The 18846-nt window shown below is 45.7% G+C and overlaps 1 protein-coding gene across 2 annotated transcripts in view; it reads right to left on the bottom strand.

Annotated features, from left to right (window-relative positions):
- Nucleotides 1-18846, bottom strand: part of LOC119970157 (E3 ubiquitin-protein ligase UHRF1-like) — a 157244-nt gene that overhangs the window by 59671 nt on the left and 78727 nt on the right. For both annotated transcript variants that reach the window (XM_038804257.1, XM_038804256.1), the window contains one exon: nucleotides 8622-8840. In XM_038804257.1, coding sequence (XP_038660185.1) covers nucleotides 8622-8840 — 219 coding nt within the window. The remainder of the gene's footprint in view (nucleotides 1-8621; nucleotides 8841-18846) is intronic.

Raw genomic sequence — 18846 nt, 5'->3', positions numbered from 1 at the left:
TCACTGGGCAAGGAATTCCATAGATTCACAACCCTTTGGGAGAAGAAGTTCCTCCTAAACTCAGTTCTAAATCTACTTCCCCTTATTTTGAGGCTATGCCCCCTAGTTCTGCTTTCACCCACCAGTGGAAACAACCTGCCCGCATCTATCCTATCTATTCCCTTCATAATTGTATATGTGTCTATAAGATCCCCCCTCATCCTTCTAAATTCCAACGAGTACAGTCCCAGTCTACTCAACCTCTCCTCGTAATTCAATCCCTTCAACTCTGGGATTAACCGAGTGAATCTCCTCTGCACACCCTCCAGCGCCAGTACGCCCTTTCTCAGGTAAGGAGACCAAAACTGAACACAATATTCTAGGTGTGGCCTCACTAACACCTTATACAATTGCAGCATAACCTCCCTAGTCTTAAACTCCATCCCTCCAGCAATGAAGGACAAAACTCCATTTGCCTTCTTAATCACCTGTTGCATCTGTAAACCAACTTTTTGCGACTCATGCACTAGTACACCCAGGTCTCTCTGCACAGCAGCATGTTTTAATATTTTATCATTTAAATAATAATCCCGTTTGTTGTTACTCCTACCAAAATGGATAACCTCACATTTGTCAACATTGTATTCCATCTGCCAGACCCTAGCCCATTCACTTAACCTATCCAAATCCCTCTGCAGACTTCTGGTATCCTCTGCATTTTTTGCTTTACCACTCATCTTAATGTTGTCTGCAAACTTGGACACATTGCACTTGGTCCCCAACTCCAAATCATCTATGTAAATTGTGAACAATTGTGGGCCCAACACTGATTCCTGAGGGACACCACTAGCTACTGATTGCCAACCAGAGAAACACCCATTAATTCCCACTCTTTGCTTTCTATTAATTAACCAATCCTCTATCCATGCTACTACTTTACCCTTAATGCCATGCATCTTTATCTTACGCAGCGACCTTTTGTGTGGCATCTTGTCAAAGGCTTTCTGGAAATCCAGATACACCACATCCATTGGCTCCCTTATCTACCGCATTGGAAATGTCCTCAAAAAGTTCCACTAAATTAGTTAGGCATGACCTGCCCTTTATGAACCCATACTGCATCTGCCCAATGGGACAATTTCCATGCAGATGCCTCGCTATTTCTTCCTTTATGATAGATTCCAGCATCTTCCCTACTACCGAAGTTAAGCTCACTGGCCTATAATTACCCGCTTTCTGCCTACCTCCTTTTTTTTTTTTAAAAACAGTGGTGTAGTGTTTGCCAATTTCCAATCCGCCGGGACCACCCCAGAGTCTAGTGAATTTTGGTAAATTATCACTAGTGCATTTGCAATTTCCCGAGCCATCTCTTTTAGCACTCTGGGATGCATTCCATCAGGGCCAGGAGATTTGTCTACCTTTAGCCCCATTAGCTTGCCCATCACTACCTCCTTAGTGACAGCAATCATCTCAAGGTCCTCACCTGTCATAGCCTCATTTCTATCAGTCACTGGCATGTTATTTGTGTCTTCCACTGTGAAGACCAACCCAAAAAACCTGCTCAGTTCCTCAGCCAATTCCTCATCTCCCCTTATTAAATCTCCCATCTCATCCTCTTAAGGACCAATATTTATCTTAGCCACTCTTTTTTGTTTTAAATATTTGTAGAAACCGTTACTGTCTGTTTTTATATTCTGAGCAAGTTTACTCTCATAATCTATCTTACTCTTCTTTATAGTTTTTTTAGTAGCTTTCTGTTGCCCCCTAAAGATTTCCCAGTCCTCTAATCTCCCACTAATCTTTGCCACTTTGTATGCTTTTTCCTTCAATTTGATACTCTCCCTTATTTCCTTAGATATCCACCGTCGATTTTCCTCTTTCTACCGTCCTTCCTTTTTGTTGGTATAAACCTTTGCTGAGCACTGTGAAAAATTGCTTGGAAGGTTCTCCACTGTTCCTCAACTGTTTCACCATAAAAGTCTTTGCTCCCAGTCTACCGTAGCTAGTTTTTCTCTCATCCCATTGTAATCCCCTTTGTTTAAGCACAAAACACTAGTGTTTGATTTTACCTCCTCACACTCCATCTGTATTTTAAATTCCACCATATTGTGATCGCTCCTTTGAGAGTATCCCTAACTATGAGATCATTAATCAATCCTGTCTCATTACATAGGACTGGATCTAGGACCGCTTGTTCCCTTGCTGGTTCCATTACATACTGTTCTAGGAAACTATCGCAGATACATTCTATAAACTCCTCATTCTGCCTTGACCGACCTGGTTAAACCAATCGACATGTAGATTAAAATCCCCCATGATAACTGCTGTACCATTTCTACATGCATCAGTTATTTCTTTGTTTATTGCCTGCCCCACCATAATGTTACTATTTGGTGGCCTATAGTCTACTCCTATCCGTGGCTTTTTCACTTTACTATTCCTAATTTCCACCCAAATGGATTCAACCTTATCCTCCATAGCACCAATGTCATCCCTTACTATTGCCCGGATGCCATCCTTAAATAACAGAGCAACACCACCTCCCTTACCATCCACTCTGTCCTTCCGAATAGTTTGATACCCTCGGATATTTAACTTCCAGTCGTGACCATCCTTTAACCATGTGTCAGTAATGGCCACTAAATCATAATCATTCACGATGATTTGTGCCATCAACTCATTTACCTTATTCCGAATACTACGAGCATTCAGGTAAAGTACACTTATGTTGGCTTTTCTACCTTTGTTTTGAATCTTAACACCTCGATCAGTAACCTCTCCTAAGTTATATTTTCTCTTAACTTTTCTCCTAATTTTCTTTGTCGTTGAACCCATATCTTCATGTAACAACCTGTTGCATCGCTTACCATTTACCTTTTTACTTCCCGTTTTATTCCTTTTAGTATCACTGGACCTATTCACTGAGCTCTCCTCAGTCACTGTACCTTGTACTGTCACCCTTTTTGATTACGGCTTCTTTGCCTTACACTTTCCCTCTTGCTGCCTTTTGTTTCTGTCCCTGATTTACTACATTTGACTTCCTGCATTGGTTTCCATCCCCCTGCCACGTTAGTTTAAACCCTCCCCAACAGCTCTAGCAAACCCCCCCCCTCCCCTCCCCGGCCCCCCCCCCCCCCCCCCCCCCCCCCCCGACATCGGTTTCAGTCCTGCCCAGGTGCAGACCGTCCGGTTTGTACTGGTCCCACCTCCCCCCGAACCGGTTCCAATGCCCCAGGAATTTGAATCCCTCCCTCTTGCACCATCTCTTGAGCCATGCATTCATCCTATCTATCCTGACATTCCTACTCTGACTAGCTCGTGACACAGGTAGCAATCCTGAGATTACTACCTTTGAGGTCCTACTTTTTAGTTTAACTCCTAACTCCCTGAATTCAGCTTGTAGGACCTCGTCCCGTTTTTTACCTGTAGCGTTGGTGCCGCCACGACAGCTGGCTGTTCACCCACCTCCCCGTTCAGCCACCTCCCCCCTCCCCCAGAATGTCCTGCAGCCACTCCGAGACATCCTTGACCCTTGCACCAGGGAGGCAACATACAATCCTGGAGTCTCGATTGCGTCCACAGAACCGCCAGTCTATTCCCCTTACGATCGAGTCCCCTATCACTATAGCCCTGCCATTTTTCTTCCTGCCCTGCTGTGCAGCAGAGCCAGCCACGGTGCCATGAACCCAGCTGCTGCTGCCTTCCCCTGGTGAGCCATCTCCCTCAACAGTATCCAAAGCGGTATATCTGTTTTGCAGGGAGATGACCGCAGGGGACACCTGCACTGCCTTCCTACTCTTGCTCTGTCTTTTGGTCACCTATTTGCTATCTCCCTCAGTAACTTTCACCTGCGGTGTGACCAACTCGCTAAACGTGCTGTCCACAACGTCCTCAGCATCGCGGATGCTCCAAAGTTGCCCCTTAATTGGGGGAAAAAAAAATTGGGTACTCATTTATATTAAAAAAGGATCCTGAGCGTAATCTTCCCCACCCCCCTCCGATGACGCAATCAGGTTCACGCCTATGAAAGGGGAATCTGATTAGCATGGATTACAATAAATTTAACTACAGGCTTAACACAACTACTTTGACCCTTACTGCACGTTGCCACCCTCCTGGCATGATGTCACACCGGTGCCAATCACTACTGATTTTCAAAACAAAAACATTCATGAAGATTACGCCGGGCAGGGGCAATGCCAAGGGCATGCCTTCCCTTCTGTGTGAAGGTGGGGAGGGGGTGATACCTGCAATGGGATGGGGTGGGGGCAATGCCTGTGAAGGGTGTGACACTGCCTCGGTGTCTGTCGGGGGGGGTGGGGGCTTGCCCCGATGCTCTCGTGTTGGATGGGGGGGCTGCCGGTGATGAAGAGGAGTGCTGGAGCCCGCCCCAATGCCGGAGGGAGAATGTCCCAATTGGAGGGGATATAAAGTCTAATAAAGTCTAACGTTTCCCAGCGCTGATGAAAGGTCATCAAACTGAAATGTTAACTAACTCCTGCTTCTCTCGTCACAGATGCTGTCAGGTCTGCTGAGTATTTCCACCATTTTTGGTTCTTATTTGAGATTTCTGGTACCTGCAGCATTCTGTTTTTCAATAAGGTATGGAAGGAAGTGAGCAAGGAAATGAACCAAAGGCATGCTGTCCCTCAAATCTGCATGCAGGGTCCCAAAGCGTCTAATTAACTCAAGAGGGCAAGAATGGTGCAGGGTATCCCCATTCTCAGGTACCAATCCCTACATTCTGACATCTCAACATTGTTTTGTGCAACTCGCCTCAGACCAACTGTTCCACTCATTCCTCCCTCTCTCTCTCTTTCTCAAAGCACCCCCTCTCAGCTCACCTGAACAACCAATACGGACTCTCGCCCTCAACCTTTTGCCATCTTGCATCCTTGCCTTCCTCCCCCCACGCAATCCATTTCTCAAACTTGTAACATCTTGCAGAAGAGGGCACATGACTCCAGGTAAAGAGCGACATCCAGGTATGACCACTCCAGTGATAGCCACACCTTGACTTCCACTTAAATGCACACCCATCTGATCCAACGAGAAGGTTGCAGATGTCAGCAAAGATGACGTGCCGTGAGAACCTGAGGCCCATGAGTCACTGGTGCGCAGACAACAAAGTATCGGCTCTTTGGTGTTGGGTCATTCTGTCTATCCTACCTCTGCTCTGTGGACCAGCATGTTGCTGAGGGGAAGCAATATGCTGGTCCTTATCAGGAGGTCCAACGTAGAGCTTTTTTTTTTTTTAAATTTAGAGTACCCAATTATTTTTTCCAATTAAGGGGCAATTTAGCGTGGCCAATTCACCTAACCTGCACATCTTTGGGTTGTGGGGGCAAAACCCACGCAGACACGGGGAGAACGTGCAAACTCCACACGGACAGTGACCCAGGGCCGGGATTCGAACCCGGGTCCTCAGCGCCGTAGGCAGCAATGCTAACCACTGTGCCACCGTGCTGCCCTACAACGTAGAGCTGAATAAGCTGCTGCCATGCCAAAGTGAAAGCTGTTAGGGCGGCACGTGATGCAATAGTTAGCACTGGGACTACAGCGCTGAGCACCCAGGTTCGAATCCCGGTCCTGGGTCACTGTCCGTGTGGAGTTTGCACATTCTCCCTGTGTTTGCCTGGGTTTTGGCCCCACAACCCAAAGATGTGCAGGGTACGTGGATTGGCCTCCATTTCCCCCAGGACAACAGCACTCAAATCAAGGAATGGCAACAGCAGCAGACTAACTGGCGTCACTTCCCCTTATTTGGAAAGGCCTACATGCCTGGGACAATGACAGCTGGAACCCGCCCAGCCATCGAGGTATCCGCCCCTTAATTGGCCAGGATCAATGAGGGTGATCAAAACCCTATTGATTCAGTGGGTCTGGAGTTAGGACCGCCCAAAAGGACGCAAAAGAGAAGAAGGATAAGAAGCCCTGCGCATTAGGGACTGGCCTCTTTTGGACCGGCCTGTGTGCGACCAATTGCAGCATATCAACCAGCCAAGTTCAAGGACCCGCGACAGCTACCTGAAGGACGAGCCCAGCCGAGACGAACCTGAAGACTTCCAACCGACCCACGTGGACACAGATAAAGGCCTTGGGCGGGATTCTCCGAAATGGAGGCAGAGTGTCCGTGCCATCGTGAACGCCGTCGCGTTTCACGCCGGTGCAAAACGGGCGCGGGCACTACCAAGGGGGCCAGCACGGAGCTGGAGCCTCCCAGTTCACACCACTCCGGCCTCCCTTCCCGGCACCAACTGGGCGCCGATCCAACCCGCGCATGCGCAGAGGACTTCCTCAACGCACCGGCTCTGACGCAATATGGCGTTCAGGGGCCGGCTGCGTAACAATACAGGGGGGGGGGGGGTGGGGTGAGAGGCCAGCCTGCCGATCGGTGCACCCAGAACGAGGGCCAGACCCCATCGGAGCCCACCTGCGCTCCCCCCCCCCCCCCCCCCCCCACAGGCTGCCCCGCCGACTGCAAGCAGGTGTGGACGGCCCCGGCGAGACTCTGCCGTTTCCGCATGGCCGCTCGGCCCAGCCGCGGACAGTGGCCCGCTCCTCAGAGAACCGCGTGCCAGCGTCGGGGCGCGTGGCACGTTTGTGCCGATTCTTCAGCCCGGCACGTGGCTCGGAGAATCCCGCCCCTTATCTCCCACACAGAGCCGGTCACCCCGAAGTTAAGTAAAGGTCTTCTTAGTTATTAGGTGTAGTTTAGTGCATAGCCGCGTGAATCATTGCATATAGAAATAAGTCTTGTGTTTGTTAATAAACTGTCTTTTGAACTAATATACTGGTTGTGTGGTCATTCGGTGAATATAAGAAACAGCTTGTGGTTCACATAGAAATAAAGAAGTCAACACCCCCACAACCCAAAGATGTGCAGGTTACGTGGTTTCGCAACTCTAAATTGCCCCTTAATTTAATTGGGAAAAAAAAAATTGAGTACACTAAATTTTTTATTTTTTAAAGTGAAAGTTAAGATGAATTGGAAGTCCAAGGTAGGCGATCTGATTTCCAAAATTCACACGCACTTTGAAGCAGTGAAATCACTCAGAACAAAATCTGCGTGAGCACATCTATGCAGTTTCATTATTAAAGGCTTGTCAGCCAATTAGTCTCATTGATCAATGACTCCCCGATCCACTCTCATCGCGTTGATCCTGGCGAGCTCCACACAGCTCGAGAAACCTGTTCGCTCATCATTAAAGCTAGAATTCAGAGTTCAAGGCTGAACCGATTGATTATTTAAATATTTAAATGAGTGAGCGCTTTCTCACAAGTGTCACAAAATACTTCTCAACGTTAAAAAAAAGGTATTCGCCTGTGGACAAAACCACAGCACTTATTTCAGCTTATGATTCTGGGTGTAAATGTTATAACATGAAATGAAATGAAAAATGAAATGAAAATCGCTTATTGTCACAAGGAGGCTTCAAATGAAGTTACTGTGAAATGCCCCTAGTCGCCACATTCCGGTACCTGTTCGGGGAGCTGGTACGGGAATTGAACCGTGCTGCTGGCCTGCATTGGTTTGCTTTAAAGGCCAGCTCTTTAGCCCTGTACTAACGCAGTCTAACATGAGCAAAGACATCCCAGGTTACGGTCCACTCCAGAGCGTTAGAATGTTACATGGTACTTCTCCATTCCAATCAAACAACTAGAGGTTATTTTATAAAGTCAGACTCTGCTTCTGCATTCAGTGCCATAATTGGATTTTGAAAAATCCAAATCTTACGACAGCAGACATATATGGCCCATGTTTCAGTTCCGATGAATTACACTCGATACATTCGCCTGACATTGGGATCTGCAAACAGACAGGTAATCAGTTGATCCTGCAGTAAGGGGAGGCGGTGGCATAGTGGTATTGTCACTGGACTAGTAATCCAGAGCCCAAGGATAATGATCTGGGGACCTGGGTTCGAATCCCACCACAGCAGGTGGTGGAATTTAAACTCAATCTGTGCGGAGTCTGCACATACTCCCCGTGTGTGCGTGGGTTTCCTCCGGGTGCTCCGGTTTCCTCCCACAGTCCAAAGATGTGCAGGTTAGGTGGATTGGCCATGATAAATTGCCCTTAGTGTCCAAAATTGCCCTTAGTGTTGGGTGGGGTTACTGGGTTATGGGGATAGGGTGGAGGCGTTGACCTTGGGTAGGATGCTCTTTCCAAGAGCCGGTGCAGACTGAATGGCCTCCTTCTGCACTGTAAATTCAATGAAATATGCCTGTACATTCTGAAATCAGATGCACCAAGTCTTACACTATTCTACCTGTGAGCTGGGTTGACTACCTGTCCATCAGGTGGTTAATCTTTTAATATCCCCAGCATTTAGGCATGCCCCAACCTTACTGCTAATACAGAAACAATCTTGCCGTTTAAGGTGAAAGATTTTTTCTTCCTTGAAATGTAATGTTTCTTTTTTTTTAAAGAAAGGTGCTAACAGTTGCGCATCACAGAATCAAAACAGTGATCTTTCACTGTGTTGGCCTTACTCTTTTTTGATATAAAAGCTTTATCATACTCACAGACGCGGTATCCTCCGTCATAATGCAGCAGACAGTATGAAAGCACCAGTGTTTTATAATCCATATTCACAGCAAATGTAAACATTCCGCACTGCATGCCAACGAATGCTTACCCCAAAACAATTTTAACAAAGATTTCTTTATTTGTCCTTGACGTCGCCTTCAGTGCGGTAACTTCTGCATCAAACCAGAAACCACGTTCCTCTGGTATCTCTAAATTGTAATTAACCATCACGGCTTGTCCTATTTGAAGTTGATCCCACTTCAAAACAGTCCTGGCTCGTGGTCGAACGTTTTCTGCACACATTCCCACTGTACCGTTCTCTGGATAACTGGAAAACAAGAAAAAAAAGCTAATGCTTAAACCAGATTTTAAAATTCCAGATTAGCAGCAGACAAAAGAAAACAGGAACCTTTCTTCCTTAAAACACAAATGTTTAAACTCAACGGGCCAAATTGCAATTTGTCTTGGTTTACTAAGACAGCAATGTTAATAAGATAATATAGCTTATCTGATCATTCAATCAACAGTACATTTCCAATTTACAGGACTGTTAACCAGAAGATAGAATATCGTGCATGGTGAATTAGCCACATGATAATGGATAAAGGTTAACCAACGGGTCTGTGTGCAGAATATCGCACATGGTGAATTAGCCACATGATCATGGATAAATGTTGACCAATGTGTCTGTGTGCATTCATTCTAACCTGCAAAGTGCCCAGAGGTATTTATACCAACTGAAAAGGTTCCACATCGATACAGAACTCAAAACCCCACTCAACATCCTCAAACAGTGCATCAGTCCCCACCCAGTTGGAACAATGGTGTTGATTAATTTAAGATTAACTTAAGATCTTGGGACTTGCGTTAATGGATCACGCCCCAATCAATTTACCTTACAGAACGTTAGAACTTTGGTGAGGCCGCACTCATCCTAGAGAATTTTCAAAGGATGCGCTGTGGTTCCACGTGGGAACTTTTCAGCACCTTGATGCCAATGTTTTCGGACAAAGCTTTTCTTCCATCATACAGCCCACTACAACCACCTCCCAAGACAAAATACTTCGGCAATCCTCATTTGATAGCAAATTCCCAACGATCAAGATGACCTTTCTTAGAGCACTGTGCTCATCAGCAACTAATCCAATTATGGTTCATTTCATTTGATGAAAGGTTACAGGTCTAAAATGTTAACTCCTGTTTCTTCCCACAAATGCTGGCTGACCTGTTGGGTAGTTTCAGCATTTTCTGTATTAATTTTAGTTCACTTTATTTTGCACTTCACAGTGGATACGGATGTTGTGCCAATGGGTGCCAATGGGGCAGCAGGGTAGCATGGTGGTTAGCATAAATGCTTCACAGCTCCAGAGTCCCATGTTCGATTCCCGGCTGGGTCACTGTCTGTGTGGAGTCTGCACGTCCTCCCCCTGTGTGCGTGGGTTTCCTCCGGGTGCTCCGGTTTCCTCCCACAGTCCAAAGATGTGCAGGTTAGGTGGATTGGCCATGCTAAATTGCCCGTAGTGTCCTAATAAAAGTAAGGTTAAGGGGGGGGTTGTTGGGTTACGGGTATAGGGTGGATACGTGGGTTTGAGTAGGGTGATCATGGCTCGGCACAACATTGAGGGCCGAAGGGCCTGTTCTGTGCTGTACAGTTCTATATTCTAGATCAAGAGTTTCCTTCCAATTCCATTTGCTGAAACCTACCATAGGTTTTCAACAAATGGAATTGGAAGCAACCTCTTGATGTGGGTTGATGCTTGCTTGAAATGTAAAAGACAGATTGAGGATAAAGTCTCTGAATGGTGGGATGCAACCAACTATATTCCCACGGCATGTTAACTAACTTGGTGGTGGAATAGAGAGTTGTATCTTCAGGTTTGCAGCTGACACTAATTTAAACTTCAGAATAAGTTGTGGAAGAAGGAAGCAGGAAATTACAAAGGGGTAGAGAGACGCCAAGTGAGTGGGTGAAATTGTAACAGATGGGCGTCAATTTGGGTAAAAGTGCTAACCACTTTGAGACCGAGAAAGATACATTGCACTATTTTCTGAATGAGAAACTAAGCTATGGGGTTTTTCATCAGTCTGCATGCACATTAGGGGGGATTTAGGTGTCCACGCACACAAATCATTAAGAGATTATGCACAGGTACAATGGGTAATTGGTGGGGGGGGGGTTTCAGCACCCCACCCCACAACATTTTCCGACAGCGGGGGGGCGGCCCATCATAGGCGGGATCTTCTGGTCCCAATCCGGCAATGGCATTGCCCATTAAATCCACCTCTTGCTGCCGGGAGTGGGAATAATTGGCAGTACAGACTCCCGTTTCTGTCGTTGCATTAATGGTCAGCCAGCCCAGCGAGTGGAGTGGAGGCTGAGGGAAGGATACTTTTTTAAAAATAAGATAAAAGCAACAAAGCTTTCATTTGACAAGGGAAGAACTCCCTCTTCCCCCTTCTTCTGGACAACACCCTGATCGTCCAAAGCATTCCAAAGAGTAACATGTGATGAATATTTCTAAATTAATGGTAAAAGGGGAAAAGTAAACCCAGTCATTAAGATCTCGTTTCCACAGAATAGGTGAAAGACGGTTGTTTGGTTTCAAATCCTTCACCATGAAAATAATTTCAAATTGAAAAAGAACACAAGCAATCAATTATTGACTTAATTGGGAGCAACATTTGGGCGCGAACTCCATATTTCCAGGTTTGATACATACCAGCATAACCAGTCTGTGTTCACTGACAATGTGAGCGCGGGCACAGATTTATTGCAACTGGTCCCACTTCTCTGAGCAGACAAAGTCGGCTGCATTGAAAGACTGGATTCAATACCAAATTGATTTTCTTTGACAATGGAAAGAAGACGGAGGTGGAATACAAATGAAAAACCTTAAAGCGACTCCAGAAATACTTTAGCGCCTGAAGTCCAATTTACCCTCGGAATTCTGCAAACGCGGGCGACCCAATTGAGCAAAATGCTGAGAAAGCTGCACACGCTGAAAGAAGGGAAGATGCTGGAAATACTCAGCAGGCCGGGGAACATCTGCGGAGAGAGAAACAGTCAATGCTTCAGGTCGATGAACCTTTTGGCAAGAACTGGTTAGCGACCCGGAAAACCAACTCAGCTTTTTTCCTCTCTCCACAAATACTGCCTGACGGGGCTGCAACGGGCTCGCAGAGAACAGTCCCGGACAGTAACACCCCCTGTTTTGATCCCACATCAAGTGCAATGCGATTCTGTGTACACACCACACAATACATCAAATTCCCTATTTACAACAAGCAGACCAGTCCCGCCAGGTGGCTGCAATTTCCCCAGAGCACCACGGAGAATATTATGCTGCACGAACAGATGGGCGGCACGGTGGCACAGCGGTTAGCACTGTTGCTTCACAGCTCCAGGGTCCCAGTTTCGATTCCCGGCTTGGGTCACTGTCTGTGCGGAGTCTGCACGTTCTCCCAGTGTCTGCGTGGGTTTCCTCCGGGTGCTCCGGTTTCCTCCCACAGTCCAAAGATGTGCAGGTTAGGTGGATTGGCCATGATAAATTGCCCTTAGTGTCCAAAAAGGTTAGGTGGGGTTACTGGGATAGAGTGGAGTTGTGGGCTTAATTAGGGTGTCTTTCCAAGGGCTGGGGCTGACTCATTGGACCGAATGGCCTCCTTCTGCACTGTAAATTCTATGATTAGCATTAATGCCACCATTAACATAGAATGGTCCAGCAGCAGTAGGCTTGGTATCTTGAGCCCCATATCCATTTGGAGAGTCTGAAACATATAGGATTAGGAAGTAGTGTTGAGGAAATTGTAAAGTCAACCCCAAAATAGTAAAAAGGTCCGCAGATAGTGGATGTTGTGTGTGGCAGTATGACAATTATACAATGATTTACTGTAATGCCAAGACAATATAGAATCCATATTAAACAGACCTGGTGCATTTTTTAAATTTTGAATTAATATCTACATAGAAGAAACTGAAAAATTTGACAGCAGGACAAATCAAATGTATTGTGGCTACAGTGCACTTGATTTAAAAAAACACTCATCAAAAAGCTCCGGACAAATATAAACAGAAAGATTCTGAGTACGATTTGAATGGAGTGGATCCTCAATTAATAACTTTATAACTTAATATTAAACTCTTGTGTATTGTAAGCTGGAAACTATTGTCAAGTTTAGTTCCCAACAGAGGAGACAGTTTGGATTTTACTCGCTCCTGTAACACAATGCCCCCTAATGTACATGCAGACTGATGAAAAACAGATATACAATCTGGTATAGTAGAATGGATATCTAGCTGGCTGCACGATAGAAAACAGAGAGTAGGGATAAAGGGTAGCTATTCAGCAGTGTCAGAAGGCGACACCTCGCAAGGCTGAATCCACACTGGCTCATAATTTATATTAATGTATGCGATATGATTTAATGATAATTAAATTGGCATGGTGGGACAGTGGTTAGCACTGCAGCCTCACAGCACCAGGGTCCTGGGTTGAATTCCGGCTTTGGGTGACTGTGTGGGGTTTGCACGTTCTCCCAGGGCCAGTGTGGGTTTCCTCCGGATGCACTTGTTTCCTCCCACAGTCCAAAGATGTGCAGGTTAGGTGGACTGGCCATGCTAAGATTGCCTCTTAGTCTCCAAAGATAGTGGTGGCTAGTTGAGCCTGAAAATGACCGTAGTTTCTTGCTGATATCAGAGGTCCTGAGGATGCCGCCTTAAGTTATTTTGGCATTTCTGCTGAATGCACTGAAGGTCTAGGGAGCCAATCAGGAAAACCAAACTGATTTCTCCCCTGTGAAAACGTGCAATGCGAGTGGCGATTTTTGAAAGTTTCGAATCTCTGCATCTTTCATTGATTTTTCTAGAGGCTTGTGCAGCCTATTTCTCTCTCTGAAGAGGTGAATTGCAACGGTCGCCCATCCTATTCAATGCCTTCATCAATGTTGCATTGGACGGCATTAGAACATACAGTGCAGGAGGCCATTCAGCCCATCAAGTCTGCACCGACTCACTTTAGCCCTCACTTCCACCCTATCCCCATATCCCAATACCCCCTCCTAACATTTTTGGTCACTTAGGGTAATTTATCATGGACAATCCACCTAACCTGCACGTCTTTGGACTTTTGGGAGGAAACCGGAGCACCCAGAGGAAACCCACGCAGACATGGGGAGAACGTGCAGACTCCGCACAGACAGTGACCCAGCGGGGAATCGAACCTGGGACCCTGGAGCTGTGAAGCCGCAGTGCTATCCACTTGTGCTACCATTTTTTTTTTAAGAATGGAGATGGAGTCTGGCCCAGGTGTTCGGGAGGAACTGTGGCTATCACAGATATTGTGCTGCTGTTAAGACTCACCTGGGGATCTGGTGAATGTTCTCACTAAGCTGCATGGCCACACAGCAGCCATTAAGGTCCCGGGCATGCCCATGGTAATTAAATTACTTTTAAATTATCATGTGCGCACGGCCATGTACAAAGATTTAAAGGGGTCAGGCATGCCAAAAAGAAGAGACAATGATGCTATCCACAAATTTCAACATCAGGTTAATCAGAATATGGTGGGTGGCCTCAAGCTTAATAGCATGGCTTTCATGACTTAAGAGAAAGTTGCAAAAGATACGACTGGGTCAACCACCTCACGCACCAACTTATATTGCTAGCTGGAAAACCTGAAGGACACCGACTTCTGCCTGCACACAATTCATCAGGATAGCGTTGATCCAGGGAAAACCATTCTCTAAAATTCCAATGCAATTTTGAGCTTTCAGCCAATGGGACATATCCAAAAGAGTTTTCTTTTGTACCACGACCACCAAACTTGCTTACTTTACCTCACCTTGTGAGCCAGGAACAAGATTGATGGCTAAAAACAAAAGTGATTTTAGGAAGGGAGGCAGATGGTCAGCCGATCGCATCCTATCACCGTGGAGGGGGGGGAAATCAACATGGCGATACAAAAGCAAAACACTGCAGATGCTGGGAATGTGAAACAAAAACAGGAACTGGTGGAAACACTCCGCTGGTCAGGCAGCATCCGTGTTTTGGTGGAGGAGGGTGGTGGGACCGTACAATATAAGGGGCAGCAAGCCCACCACCTCCTCACCAATTCTGAGCTGTCCCCCAGAATATGAAGGAGCTGGCAGACTCAAAATAGTCAACCCATCCACCCTGTGCAAAGAAATAATTATGAGTCAATTGTGCCGGTTTTTAGCCCCGATATTATGCTACCTATACCAGAACCCGATGGGCACGGGTTCTATTAATGTATATACTATTAATGTATATACTTATCGATATGACCTCCAGCCAGCAGGTGGCAATAGAGATCTGCCATGTGGCTCAAGATATCGGGCAGTTAGTAGTAAATCATACCGGATAGAGATAGAACCAGGAGAATTCACTGAATTAGAGATAGCTCCAGGACAATTCACTGAATTAATTTATATCACAGTTCATTAGCTATCTTTCCACGTGTGCATCTAGGTAATGAAACTATCTTACGAGTCAAAGATCTAGATGTAAAATCTAGCCCAGTGTTAACATTTCAGGTCTGCAACCTCTCATCACAACAGTTCACATTCACAGACCTGAAATGTTAACTTTGTTGCTCTCTCCACAGGTGCTGCCTGAGCTACTAAAATGTCTCAGCATTTCCTGATTTTATAATGTTCTGGTAATACGCTGCTATTGGAATTTCACTCAACAGGGCTGCAGTATTCCGTGGTGTTGTTGACCAACGAGTTTTTGACTCAGTGATGCAGCCTGGGAGGGGAAGACTTGTCATTGGCAACTGGGATTGTTCCCATCCGGAGCCAAATAATTTGAACAGGTAATGGTCAAAGCTTTGCAAAGTGTACCAGGAATTATTTAGTGGCACGCTACATGGTTTAAGCCCAACGTGCTCCAGCAGTACCCCTGTACACATGTGGAGTTGACCAAAGTTTTGGCGACGTGTGTCTAAGTTCTCGGTGTTATATTACTGGGTCTAGTAATGTGTATCGTTACTAGTTGCTGTATATCCAGAAGGTCTGACAGTGTGATCCTGAGAAACCACGAGTCTTCAACTTAAAGCAAACTAATTTATTAAAGTAACGATTAATTATATCCGAGTTCGACACTCTACAGAGCTATTTCTAGAAATCAAGTAATTCAATATGATTGTATTAACTGATTCACAACTATATATACTAACTATACTGAGAGCTATCTATCAGACACTACTGCTTACTAAACACTCCTGGGTAGAAAGAGACCAAGATCCTCTGGGAGCTGATACTTATAGGTGCATCTAGTGGTGCCCTCTAGTGCTGGTGTTACAGCTAGATGTTATAATGAACCCTTTAGTTATATACACATATATATCATTGCACTCTGGACCTGGGTAGGCAGATGCACAAGGCATATACACCTCAGAACTGCGAGAGAGATTCCCCGTGTGTAGGCTTCTTGATAGATTGATTTGAAGGGTTAAGCACAGTGATGGGGCTTGTACATGTCTGTCATCCAGCACACCAGAATTTACTTTTACTTAATAGGTATCAAGCACTTGGCACAATACTTTGCCGAGCACCAGAGTTTGCACAAACTTCTGCATTCATACACATGCATACAGACCAGTTCATGACTGGTTATGCACATGAGTAACTGATACATACAGCTGGAGCATAGTTTCTGATACCCAACAATGAATCCCTTCAATGTGGTTCAGGAAGGTTACCTGACACGTCCAAATATGAATCAGAAGCAGACAGATTTTGTCCAAACACAGAGTGAAGTTGATACTGAGGCATTCAATGTGGATTGAATCTTCAGGGACCATGACTAATTAAACAACAAAGAAGAATAGGATACGAATTTTCCCGAAGAAAGGAAAACAATAACTGAAGAATAAACCAGAGCTTCTCCTGAGTGGATATAACATGATATCTACTTCTCTGCACTGACCAAATAAAATATTGAAATCCAGAGCAGTGTAGTCCAAGGTTCAATCTGCAGTGTTTCCACAGTTTAACAATCTCAACCAGAGCAAACAGTAGAGTTGGTCACAGGGACCTGATTGGGCTGTAGACTACGAGAAGAGTGGACCAATATTTCTATTGCTAATAGAATGTGCATGCGTGTGATTGCCAGTTGAGCATAGGACCATGCTAAGCTAAGGCGTCATTGTGTAAGATGGCCAACATAGTTGTCAGGAATTTCCTCAGAGACTCTCCCAATTATTCAACAAAACTTCGGCAGAAACTCCCATTTACACATATAAACCGGTTTCCTGTTATCTGCCAGCAGGCGAACCCCGAATGTCTGGAAACTTAACGAATGATTAACTTGAATGAGGGAACACAGACTTGGGCCGGGATTTTCCGAATCCCCCCCCCCCACCCCAAACGGGGTGCCGGCGGGATCTTCTCGTCCCGTCGAAGTGAACGGCCACTGTGTTGCTCGCTGGTCACACCACTGTGAAATCTGTCGCAGGGGGTCCGCCTTCAATGGAACCTTAAGATCCCACTGGTGAGAAGGGCCAGAAAATCTTGCCCTTCTGGTTTAAAGGTTACGTTTGCGGAAATCAATACAATTGCAAAGGACACTGACTGCTCCAGTCAGCCGCCCATTTTGTCTTCAGGCATGACCGGATGTCAAGTGGCGATTCCATGTTAAACTCAGTACGAAACACCAGGACCTCCTCCACAAGTGAGTTTTGGTGAGAACGCGACACCAACCTACAAGCAAATAAAAGGACTGTGGTCGCTTCCGTTCCAGAATGTAGGGCGCAAGTATAGCGTGGTGCTCGAAAATGCCCACGTAAGATTTGGAAACGCTGATTAACAAAACTGTGTTCCGTGTTCAGTGGCTTCCAGTGGCCGAGCTGCATCATGTGCCCACAGCTGTATGGCTACGGCAAACAAAAACCCAGAATCGATTTCACAATGCTGCATCACTTGATCCTTGGGATTCTTGTAAACAGTGCCATCATTGGGACAGCTGCTTCAGCACAGCGGTGTAAAATTACAATAGGTTTAAAAGGCAACACCTCTTTTGCTAATCGCTTCGTAATCAACTTCAGCTAATCATTCGAAGGTAGCTGCGCACTGACTTCCAGACACTCACTCCAACTTAATAAGAATCAGTTCCATCATGCTGATCAATCCGGCATCATTGAAAGCTTTAGGCACATCCCTCTTACCCCAGTCCGCTGCTTCAAGACATAATAAAACATGAAAGCCTGGAAACGTATAGATCAGACAACACCCGATAAGCACAGTTGTTTTGGGTGGGAACCTTCATTCGTCTCTGTTTTTCATCCTGCTTCTCAAGTGAAAGATGCCGATTCAAAACACTGACACAAGGAGAAGGATAAAAATAAACACATGAATCAATGTAAGAAAGGGCGACAAACTGGCTAGAAATTCACCTTGGGCAGCAGAACAAAATGGACATATTGGGTTGGCTTCTCCGCTCTCTGCGTACGGTATATTTTTCATTTGATTGATTGCAATGGAACTGCCCATCAGGCATGACACATAATGGGCAGCCTGTCCAACATTACTCTATTGAACCAAGATAAACCTCTCTTCAACGTTTTTGCTGTTTCAAGAAACGTCACATTCCAGTTCCGCCTTCATCCCCCTACTCCCATTTTGTACCACAATTATAATTTCTACTCAATTTGAAAGTTATTTTTTCCAGCTGGACTTTCCCCTCCTCTCGTCAACTAGAACCACGAGAATGGATCACAGCAGGGTGTCACAGCGGCGCAGTGGTTAGCACTGCTGCCTCACAACACCGAGGACCCGGGCTCGACCCCGGACCCGAGTCACTGTCCACGTGGAGTTTGCACATTCTCCCCCGTGTCTGCGTGGGTCTCACCCCCACAACCCAAAGATGTGCAGGGTAGGTGCACTGGCCACACTAAGTTCCCTCTTAATTGGGGGAAAAAAGAATTGGGTACTCTTCAGTATATTTTAAAAAAGAGAGAATGAATCACAGGTTGGAACAGAATGTTAGAGTCCATTTAGCCCCATCATGTTCGTGCTGACTGTCTACAAGAGTAACTGAATTACTCCGTCGTTCTCCCTGTATCTGCGTGGGTTTCCTCCCGGTGCTCCGGTTTCCTCTCACAAATCCAGAAAAAGACGTGCTGTTAGGTAACTTGGACGTTCTGAATTCTCCCTCTGTGTACCCAAACAGGCGCTGGAATGTGGTGACGAAGGAATTTTCACAGTAACTTCATTGAATTATTAATGTAAGCCTACTTGTGACAATAAAGATAATTTTTTTTTAAACCTGCACGTTTTCTCTCATTCAATCGCTTATCCAATTCCCTCTGGAAAGT

The sequence above is a fragment of the Scyliorhinus canicula genome, chromosome 8 (genome assembly GCF_902713615.1).
Source record: "Scyliorhinus canicula chromosome 8, sScyCan1.1, whole genome shotgun sequence".
NCBI lineage: Eukaryota > Metazoa > Chordata > Chondrichthyes > Carcharhiniformes > Scyliorhinidae > Scyliorhinus > Scyliorhinus canicula.
Note: the sequence above shows the minus strand (reverse complement) of the source record. Positions and strands in the feature narration are given on the sequence as shown.